This window comes from Stegodyphus dumicola, chromosome 7 (genome assembly GCF_044657685.1).
Source record: "Stegodyphus dumicola isolate Sdum_Otavi_A_Nest chromosome 7, ASM4465768v1".
Classification (NCBI taxonomy): Eukaryota; Metazoa; Arthropoda; class Arachnida; order Araneae; family Eresidae; genus Stegodyphus; species Stegodyphus dumicola.
In genome coordinates this window covers 7444652-7456745 of record NC_140774.1, presented here as the reverse complement: position 1 = coordinate 7456745, position 12094 = coordinate 7444652, and the positions used below count along the sequence as shown (strand labels likewise).

The 12094-nt window shown below is 31.5% G+C and overlaps 1 protein-coding gene across 5 annotated transcripts in view; it reads left to right on the top strand.

Annotated features, from left to right (window-relative positions):
- The window catches only part of LOC118180065 (acetoacetyl-CoA synthetase-like), a 65788-nt gene extending 58570 nt beyond the window's left edge, over positions 1-7218 (top strand). For 4 of the 5 annotated variants that reach the window (XM_085819856.1, XM_085819857.1, XM_085819858.1 and 1 more), the window contains 2 exons: positions 4805-5007; positions 6891-7218. In XM_085819856.1, coding sequence (XP_085675982.1) covers positions 4805-5007; positions 6891-7031 — 344 coding nt within the window. In that variant the 3' untranslated portion in view covers positions 7032-7218. The remainder of the gene's footprint in view (positions 1-4804; positions 5008-6890) is intronic. The other variant, XM_085819859.1, reaches the window with a different exon arrangement.
- Positions 7219-12094: the final 4876 nt, after the last annotated feature.

The window sequence follows — 12094 nt, the reverse complement described above, 5'->3', positions numbered from 1 at the left end:
ACTATTTTATTATGGCAAATATGACAGCATAAGTATTCTTCTAATGCAGAAAATAATAAACTTTTATCATCAATTTTTGCATACCCTTCAAATTCACTGTCACCAGATACGACTAAATGATCTAGAAGTTTTTTTGCTGATGCAGAGACATTCGCACCTTCATCATTACTTCTTGTGTACTGATTTCCAAAAAAAAATTATTCCTTTTCCTTTTCTTCGGTCTTTGACCTGAAGCCCTTTTCGGTTGATCTTTACATTACGGTAACTTGGCGTTTTTTGGCGAAAATTTGGCGACCAACTCCCTCTATTTTTTTTTCCCGCCGCCATTTTGTCTTCACGAAGTAAAGACATGTTTCTTTTCTTTTTATCTACTGAACACTTCTTCCAACAATCTACTAGCCGAATTACACTTATGCTAGAAATTTTATCTAACAAAACTGCTTAATCATGACAAATATTCACTGCAAAATTGGGAAAAAGTGCACAATACCATACTCCTTACGCGTTTCTCAAAATAACACATACACATAAACCATGTACACGCCGACTTATTTTTACTTAAAAAAACATCCCAGAATTGCACAAAAATGGCATTGCGCACACTCTTCACTATATCCATGTACACTGCTTTTTTCTCATAAATTAGAAAAATTTCACGAAAATACATGACAATTTTCTCAATCTTTAAACCCGGTAAAAAGAACACATATGAAATTACCTGATCGCGAAAAAGTATTTACCCTTTACAAATATGAACATTTCCACATATAAAATAAATAAAATATCCAAAAACTTTTACCTCTAAATCATCTATTACATTATACACGTCACCAACGAATTCATACCGCAAGCATTACAAATACTTAGTATCAAATATTTAAATTATTTCCATGCACGTTTATTTCAACTTAAACGAATACCAAATTCCTACAAACATAAAATTCACAAAATAACTATCATTTCATTAAAATATAATTAAATTCAAAAACACTACTTAAAATATAAATGAGCACATACATTAAATTAATAAAAATTACCTTACAATCCTAATTACTTTAAACTAAATCATTGCTAATAACAATTTTCCCAATAATACCAAATTCCTTTCCACCTTACTTTTAGAACAATGCATAAAAATAATATCCTCAAATAATTAAAAATACTAACTTACCTAATCTTCTTCAGAATCTTGATTACGTGGCGGATACACTTTTCTAATTCATTCAATAAAATTATTGAAATATTTTTTCTGCGAATTTTTCCTCCATACTTCCTCCGCTAAATAAAAAGCAAACTTCTCTTTATCACAATGCCTAAATACCCATTTCGAATTCACTTTACTTAGGGTCATGAGATCCAAAAATTACACAACACTGTTTCACACAACACAGAATAAAGCTAAATACAAAATTTCCACATTTTTTCCCGATTTCCCCCCTTTTCCGATTAAAGAACCGTAATTCGTCCATTAATATCACATGACATATCCCATGATCTCTCATTTCCCTCACGCAAAATAATGCGTAATCGGAACTGAGTACTGCTCACATTATTACCAAAGTCCCAGGTTTGGTAATAATGTTTGGTAATAACCTTTATCGCCTCCAAAATGTCGCCAAACTACCAGTTACCATATTGTAAAGATCAACCCTCTTTTCATATTATTAATCATTTTTAAATTTCAAAACAACTATCTTTACATAAGCGTTTACTCAGTAAAACAAGCTTGATATGAAAGACCGAAGTAGAAACTCTCAAACGACGTCAGATTCAACGTGGAAATAGAAATTATCATGTTAACAAACTACCAGCAGCGAAGTTGAGTAGTTGCCATCCGTATTACCCTACACGAAAAGGAAATTAAAAAAAAAGAAAGAAACAGTATTAAATATTTCTGTGTATAATAATAAAAATATGAGCTCGTATACAGCGTAAGCAAAATGTAAACAACCACTATATCTGTCCCTTTAAACGAGCGTCACTGGTTTACTATTCGATATAAGCTTTCATAACTTAAGAAATAATGCGAATTTTAGAACGCGGTTTATTGAATTTTGTTCAGAAATGTTCATATATTTATAAAATGTAAAAATCTGAAAATCGATTTTTTGAAGATTTAAAGGTTCTGTGCCCCCTTTAGATCATATTATTAGACAGAATTAAAAACTTTGAATTTTGAGTAACCAGTACTAGGCAGCTATATTTTGATATGAAATAGATTATAGATTTGAGAGGCTATGCGTTTATTTTTCCCTACACTTTACATATTTTATTGATGTCATTCCCTATTAGGATAAAATTTCGTATTCTGGTTGTTTCAAATCTGAAACTCACTGTGAAATCAAGTAATACTGAGCAGTAAAGCAATTGATTTAATAACATAGTAATTAAATATAAAATTATAATTTCTGAGACCTATTGGTTATTCATATTTTATGGCACCATAGATCACAGACAGAAGAAAATTATTATACAAATCATGATACATTGTATTTACCTGAAACATATCAGCATGTATTCCACATGGCTATCGTTTCTTCTGAATCAATTTAAATACTTAATTAAGAATTCAAATATTTCTTTAATGGCGGGCACTTGCCTATGCCGCCATAGGCCACATTCTAAAGGCCAGATTTCCATAAGTACCACTCCTAAAGGCCAGATCGGTGGTCTCATTATAATAGAGGCATCTAATAGGTGGGCCACTATTGCCTCCTATGAAGGGACGGACAAATTTTACATCCATGCCTTCTCCGGAATTCGAAACCGGGCCTTCGGTATCGCAGTCAGGCTTCTCTAACCACTATACCGTCTGGGTGACAGAATTTAAATATCATATATAGAACTAAGAAAATATGTAGCATATTTGAGATTACAAGTGGATCCATGCAAGGTTAACAAGGTTAACGCTTAGAAGTAAGATTTTAGTGCAAATATTCAGGGAAAATGGCTATATAAATCCATCTGTGTATCGCAAAAAATTCAAATAATTAATTACCGTATTTATTTATACTTATCAGACTAGCTAAAGGTAACTTCCATTACATCTTCAGCTTCCATCTGGAAAATAAGGATGAAAGAATTTATACAATGGCTGGGCACTCGTGGTGTCAAAAATTTCTCTTTCTTAATTCTTCTGCCTTAACGATATTTGTATTATTTGTGCTTTAGTAACAATCTGGCGAGTTTTGCTTCAGTTCTATGTTATGGTTGAACTCCGAAGGAATAAAAATGTTTATTTTACACAGTCAGATAAACTTTAATTTTTACGATTAAAATAGAATTTTTCATTTTTGCTGTACAGTGAAAGATGTGAGTTCGAAAAAAAGAAAGAAAGAAAAATAAGATTGCGTATTCTATGAGTTTTAAAATAAAAATAGTCACTTTTTTTGCGCAATGAATGGATGGAACTGAAGTTGATATTACATATAAGAACACAATAATGTTAAAGGGAAAATGGAGAAGATGACTTACACCCAAACTTCCGTTTAGCAGAGTGAGATTGCTGAGAATTGCTAGAAAATTCTGAGTTGTATATCTTGTATATACGAAGAAATTTGATTAATGTACAGTAATGTCAAATAATTTTTTTTAAAGAAATTTCAATATTCTAAATAATTTTGAACTTGTGTATAAACCAGCCCACAAGATTCAATCATTAAATACTTGTTTGTTTGTTAATGCTTGTATACTGAAATATACAGTAGTTAATACATAATTCTGTGCAACATGTTTTCATTTCAGATTTTTTAAGATTACATTACGCCAAATAATTTTACTGAAATTATTCAACCATTAAATTTTAACGGTACTAGTGTACTCACTAGTACTACTGATTTCAGATTATACTTATGTATACTGATTTCAGATTGCGTAAGTTTATATAGTTCTACATTTCTTAAGACGCTATTGAAATGCTAGGTTAATTTTTAAATCATTTTTGATATCCTACGGATTTCACAATTTGGGAATTGCCAATGACGAAAGGTTTGCAATAGAATTTTGGGTAAAGTTCAGAATCACCCACTGCTTCACGCGTTTTTAAGAATTGCACATACTCGGTATCCCATGTACACATCGATCTATTTTCACTTAAAAAATCCCAGAATTGCACAAAAATGGCACTGCGCACACCCTTGACTTTATCTATGTACACATCGATCTATTTTCACTTAAAAACTAAAAGAAAATTGACAAAAATGCAATTGTTTTTACCCTGTAAAAAGCGGCAAACAAATAAGTGGGCGATTCTGCACTTTAACCGATAATTTTTTTCAAAGAAAATGTGTCATTCATTATAGAAAGTTATGTTTGAACAACCAACGAGATGAAATTATGCTTTAGCGATAACTCGGTAGCGAAATAGCAACGCAGGCATCCATTCAGTTACGTTTAGCAATTTTTATATAAATTATAATAATGATTTGAAATAGTTATTTACTCTTATGCTTCCATTCAGTCATCTTTAGCCTTTTTTTATATATAAATTATAGTAATAAAAGGGTATTATATGAAATTAACCTTTCATCTAAATTAAAACATCAATCTTAGATAGCTATTTACTATTATACTTCCTTGCTTGCGTTAGGGTTGCCGCAATTATTTTTGGCAGCACTGGCATCAACAATAGTTTGGCGATTTTTTACGGCCCTCAAAACCGAATAGTACCATTTTAACTTTGATATGTAGTATTTAATATTAACTGTAACTCTTATATGTCAAGATAGCAAGTGAATCAATATTTGCATGCCTATTCCTTTTACCTTAACGAACAGTTGGTTACATTGTGATTATTTATTTACAGTCCACGGAATGGAAGAGATCATGGACTATATATGTGTAAACCAGAGTAGGGAAGATGGTGAATGTAGAGCTGTCCTCTTTGTCAAGTTAAAGCCCGGTTACAGCTTCACTCCTGAGCTCAGGAAAAACATAGCCCAAATCATCGAAAAGGAATTGTGGGAAGACTGCGTACTACAGGTCATATTAGAAGTTCCAGATATTCCTGTAAGTGACAATTGAAAGGAAAAGCTCATGTCCAGATAAAGCTCTGTAATTGAAACTTACTTCGTTACAAAGAGTTCGAAAACTGTTCCAAAACAGGTGTCCAGAAAACAAATGATCTTCATCTTTTCAATTGAATTCTTTCCTGTGAAATTTTAACTGAAAAATTTACTTTCAGAATTTTACTATTTGTAATTTTTTGAAACTAGTGCATGATTATGGAAACATTTGGCTTAATTTGAAAGTATACATTAGTCATTATTTTACATACTTCTGACAGATGCAAAATTTGCTTTTTTTTCCTGACTTAAACAAACTATATATTCAAAATATATATTCAAAAAATATTTTAAACTTTCTTTCATTTTCTGTATATTCTTCTTGCTTCATCTATGCGATAACTTTCGAAGTCGTCCAGTTGCCTATAAAGCCTTCAATAATATCATAACGGCATTATTGTTTTTACTACCAGAGAATGGCAACGCCGAGATGGAGAAAGGTAAACTGTATATTCACAAAGCCTACAGACCATTTCTTCTACGGTCTGCTCTCATTGGATGGAAACATCTGCTTGTCGGTCATATTTGCAATGGCGAGTTATCGCCCTGTAGGCGTGGTAATTAACGTCAAACAAACATTGTACGCTTTCAATACAGCAAGGAGAAACAACTTTTATTTCATTCGATAATTTTTTATTTTATGAATGAAAGCTAAGGGGAATTGTGTGGAATATATTTTAAATAACCTACTGATCTTATTAATAGTTTATTTGTATTTGAATTTAAACTGTTAAAAGTGCGATAATTGTTTTGCAAGAAAAAGTATTTAAAATCAATACAAGCAATTAATTCAATAAATATTTAAGGGCGTCGGATACCTATTCTTTTAACCTAAATTATGAGAAAGTATAACTAAAATTATATTTTATTCTATTATGAGCTATTTCTATTGAAACGCTTTTCGGGATCTTGGATCATAATCTTGCTATTGGTACCTGCTACGAAGAGTACAAACTAGTAGATAAAAATAAAAAAAAATTAGCATTAACAAAAATAGAGAAAATGAAGGTGCTAAATTTTTAACACCGCACCCGAAGGCGAAAAGACCAATAATGACAAAGTCATTCAATAAAGTGAGGATAAAAACAAATTCGTCCAGGGCAGAGTTCGTAAAAGTTCGCGAGCAGGGATAGAACCGGCAATCTAGAAGTCCGAAAGATTTTTCCATCCTCGTTACTGTTGAGCTGCGGTTTCGCCGTTGGTTTTCGCCCACTCTTCGGTATACAAGGCTGATATACAAATAGTATAGGCGATGAAGCAAAAGTCGCCAAGTATATGATTTTGTAACCCTAGGTTTCCAGTTTTAACCAATCGGAGCAAACAGTAGAAGAAACGGTCTGTAGGCTTTGTGAATATGCAGGTAAACAGTCCGCAATCGTTAACGCTTTTGTAGGATGCTGGTTACGCAGTCAAACGCCGGTTATGACCGAAGTTAACACTCTTTGGCCTTAAATATTCATTCGTTTGCATGCTTGGTATGAAGGTTTTTGCATAAAAATTTCGAGATGATTTAATTATTTTTTAAAGGTACTTCTTTCTTTCTGCAAAAAAGCATATTACGAATTCGAAAATTCCTTTGAAATATGTACAAACTGTTGCAACAATTGGGAGCTATCAAATAACAAACTCTGTTCTCATTATTGACAAGAAATTATAGAAGGCTAGTTAGTTAATGCTATAACTCTGTGGTATGTATTGACTTATGAAATGAATATTAATTTGAACATGAATTTCAGTTTGACATTTTTCATGATTGTGCGCACACTTCATGAACAAAATTTCAACATTCCTTCATTGATTTTTAAATTTATTTTTCTATCTTTTCAGTACAATGTAAATAACAAGCGACTAGAAGGTGTTGTTCGAAAGATTATAGCAACCAATCAGATTCCTCAAGTGAATAATATGAGAAATCCTGAATGCCTGAAGTACTTTTGTGGCAGACCGGAGCTACGCAACTGGGATTGACATCTGATGGTCTAGAATGATATCAATGAAAGCGTTGTGCTTTTTTATATATCACAATATCATTGTGGTATTTCGCAGCATCATTAATTCTAGCGGGTTTTAATACATCCCGCTAGTATTGTATATGTATCATTCTTACAAACTGCTATATAAACAATATTTGCTAATAAATTTACTGAAAATCTTTTATTTGTTGCAGCACAATTCTTTCTATAAAGCTTTAGTAGTTCACTTTGCATATTAAATAAAGGCAACGATTGCATTTTTTTAAGTCTAAATTGCATTTTCAGAAAATCTAATCGAATAATTGAACAATTTATTTAAAGCCAACTATATTTTACGAAGGGAATTTACAAATTTAAATAATTAAACCGATTCTGGAAAAAACTAAAGCTTTTTTCCCTACGCATAGTTCGTTAGAGTACACAATAAAGCTACAGTTTCGGAGATTTGTTTTTAATTCAGCATCATGTATTACTTTTCCATTTAAAAGTGTGATAATTATTTAAAACTTCTCCATTCGACAATGATGGTCATCTATGTAGATAAATACGAACGTTTTTTAAATATCGCAAATATTATCGTCATTCATACCATTTTAATTTTAGCTCTTCTAATCTTATGCGGATTACATTTTAACACTTCCATTGATTGAATTACAGTACCAGTTATTCTTTCAAGCATAATTAAGCTTTTTCTTAATTGAAATTTTTTAAATGTTTGTGCTCAAATTAAATGTTATTCGGTTATAATCAGGAAACAAAAATAAAATAAACATAATTCACAACTATTAAGTACAGTTTTTATGTGAAAGATACTATGAATTTTAATAAAAAATATTTCAAGCAACAACACACCGCAAATGTTTAGAAAACCGGATTTAGGGGACGTTATTTTCATCGATTACACAGAGAAGTGTCTTCTCGGAAGACCTACTGAGGAAAAAATTGCTCAGATTCACATTACACAGGAAACCACAAAATTTAACTATCTGTTCAGTCCATTCAACTAGGTTCGACCAATCCGAGTTGAACTACCAGTGCTCAGCGGTCTTTAAACAATCGTAGTTTCATCTGATAAGTTATTTGAAAAATGTATATTTCAAAAATTGCGTATTAGTAGTAGTCTGAGTAACTTACCTCTATAATTACAACACTGTAATTTTTATGTAAACATTTGACAGTTGACGAATTGGCTGGATTTAATATCTTCACTACTTTTCTTGGATAAATGAGTACCTCATTTTTCAAAACTCAAAAGTATGTGCTTGTAAAAAGATAAATAATGAAAGCTATTGCTTTTTCTACAATAAAATCCAGCAGTGTCTAAATTAAGTATGAGCTCGTACTGAAAAGACAAATTATGATTTCAAAATAATGAAAATTATTAATTTCAGTCTACAAAATGTTTCTATGTAAAACGTATTCTGACAATCAAGGACAGAAAAATCAACAACTATTTCGTACCTTTCAGAGTTCAAACTTTTATCATTCCTTTCAAAAAATATTCGTGTCATATCTATTGAGCCGTTTAAATCTATTGTTCGAGCTGCTTCTAATTTCAGCGTTTAATGGAAAGAAAAAATCTCTAAATATTATAAATGTGCCAGTAAGCCTCCATTTCTCTAGCGAATGGAATAATATTTTAAATTAAAATGACCAACAAATTTACCTGTATCCTGTCCAACGTTCAACCGTTGACTTCAGTTTTCAAATATCTGTCTCAAATATATTTTTGGTATGATAATATTAATATTAACTCCTCTAGCGCACGAACAGAACTGTTCTGACTGCTCAATGCAGATATTAACACATCGAGCGCACAAAGAAAACGAAATTTTATTTTACTTTTCCAAGATATTTTTCAAATTGTTTTTGATTACTGTAATTTTCTGAAACATTACATGTAAGCGTAAACATTAATCAGACGATAGATTAACATAAAAATGTCGATTTAATTTCATTTTCATATTCATATTTTTTAATATAATCTTTTTTATATTTGTAATCTCAACTGGTGTCGAGGTTTACAAACATGTTTTAGTTGATCAAAATGGTAACCCCCCCCCCGAAAAAAAAAAAAAAAAAAAAAAACAGATGAACCAAAGCATTTAAAATAAAATATATTATTGAAGTCCTTTTTTCGTGTCTTTCGTTTTACTAAAAAGAATGTATGTCATTATTATTTTTGGAATAACACCAGCGACAGCAACACGTCCACTCCACAGCCAATACTTTTTCTCTTCGTCTTTCTGAACTATAATAACCAAGATACAGACGTCACTGCTAATGCTAGGAATAAAGAACTAAAGTAACAATAAATAAAAACTCAAGTGCACAAGTTTATAACATCCTGTGGATCGTAATACTGGAATCTTAAAATTCACAGTTCAAATATATATAAAAATAAAATCTTACTTGCTTTCTAAAATAAAAGTTTTTAACTTCGGATTTTATTTAAAAAAGTGTTTACAGGTCGTTATCATCTACAGCTTCAAAATAAAGAATAATAAACTTAATCATGTTTGGTGTTTTTCATTGTCTTCAGCTCTGCAACTAGTATTTTTGTGTGTTAACGATTCATAAAAATTTTGTTACAAAACATGCTCAAGATGGGTACCGCGTATGCTGACAGAAGACCACAAACGGCAACGAGTTGACTGTTCCTGTGAATTTCTTCGCCCGGTACGCAGATGAAAAGTACATTTTCTTGGACTCGACTGTCACAGGTGTCATGGATATTTCACTTTACACCTGCGACCAAACAACAGTGACGGCATCCCTCTTTGCCCAGGCCGCAAAAATTCAAACAAATACATTCTGCAAATGAAGTCATGGCAACTGTGTTTTGTACCGTAAGGGGGTATCGTTAATCAACTTTCAGCCTACTGGGACCACAATAAACGCTGAAAGGTGACAGGTACTGAGAAACATTCCTCCTGAAGAAATTCAGAAAAACAATTCAGAACCAGAGATCAGGAATTTTGAGCAAGGTGTAAGCATTCTCCTCGACAACACCCGCCCTCACTTCGCCCGTCGAACAACGCTCTTCTGCAAAATTTTCGTTGGAACGTTATTACCGACCCACCGTATAGTTCAGGCTTGTCATCCAGCGACTACCAACTTTTCCTAGGTTGGAGAAGCATTTGTCTGGAAGGCGGTTATGCACCGACAACGAAGTGAGAAGCGAGGTTCGTCGTTTCCTGAAGGATATGGCCACGGGTTGGTACGACACAGGCATTGCAAAACTGCTACAGAGTCTACAAAAATGCATCGACCGACAAACTAAATGGATGTTTATCTATCTAAAAGTATAAAAGTCTTTATTTTTGGGATTGCTGTCGTATTTGTATTAAGACTGAAAGAATATATAGAAAGGTAGATTTTAGAACTTCTATAAAACTGATATTTTAAATTAAAAAATGACAAAATATGAATATTTTTGTAACTGAAAGTATATATCTGTTATCATTAAATGTCAGGTAAGTGTGGAATTGGTGCATATATTTGTAAAGTAAATTTTCTAACCACTATTCAGCTGTTTTAATTTAATTTATCGTAAAATGCCAGTAACCTTAATTTGCGGATTAGTTGGAGGAATGTTCGTGGTTATTATTAATTTTAATTCAAGACATGCGAGAAAAAAAATTATTCAACAGCTATGGAGAAAAATACTCTTGTTGGAGGTTAACAAAGTTCAATCTGTGTAAAACATCGGTTACAGCATATTTGTAACTAAGTCGTTTATCCTTGGCGCAATTCTTTTATTTAGTATATCTTTATGAAATTTGCAAACGAAGGTACGCAATTTCATTAACTAATTAAAGCTCATTAAATATCTTAATACTTGAATATTTGCATAATTTTGCTATAAAAAGTATAATTTGTTTTCTTAAAATTCTTAAAATTCAATTGAGAACATAAAACCTAGGATGAATCAAATAAAATTTCAACTTATTTTTTACCCGTATTTACAGAAAGTTAAGCATTTTTCAAAGGCTAATTTGTGCAGCTATTAAATAGGAAAAGAAGCATCAGGGATATTATCTTATGAGCACCAGATGCATAATTTATTAAGTTACTCTTATTAAAAATTTGGTTTATATAATTAGATTGCTTTTGAGGATCAAATTCCATCAGAAATTTGTTTCCTTTGCATTGGTTACATGTATATAAGAATATGGGAACTAATTGGGCTTGTGTGTATATGGTACAAATGTACAGGAGAAAGTAGATATCATGAAAAATTCATTTTTGAAATATTCATTAAGAATGAGTACTATGAAAAAGATAATTTTGTTTTCAAATTTTGGAAGGATTTTTGCTACTTCATTCTTCTTCTTGCAAAATGCAAATTTCAACAGATACGTTGTTGAAGAATACGCATCGGCTAGCAAAATGCATTAATATAGATATTAGAGACTGTATGATACTGTGTTTATTTATATATAGTAAGGGCCTAGTTTAATAACTGCTGGATCACAACATGGTTTCTGGTTCCATACTTTCAAAATATTAGATACGTGTTAGCAAATATTATATTATAATAATTAATGATTATGCTGCACATACATTTATTGTATAATATATTCCATGTTATTACATCATCACATCTTTAGCGAATCAGCTAATAAATTTGCTCAAATATCAAATTTTAAGTAGGACCATTAAGAGCAACATTTATGCTTTTATAATAGATGACAATAACATTAATTAACCATCAAGACATTAATTAGATTGTTACATTTGTGTAAAACGAAAACAGTTATTAAACCGATAGATTTTACTCTATGCATAAGTAAGTAACAATCATTTAAACATATTATGAGTTACACCTCTTATAAATATTTTTAAGAGACATAATAACATATATAAATAATTGGGTACGTATATTTCTTTTATGTCGCTGAAGTTAAATTACGCAACGTTTTAGTTGGAAAGATAAATCAAATCTGTAATGAACCAGGAATGCGAAGTTAGCAAAGAATCTGAGCAGTCCTACTACTCGCAGTGTAGTTACGATTGCTGAATTCCAGGCTCTCTCTCTTTCAAATACTCTAACCA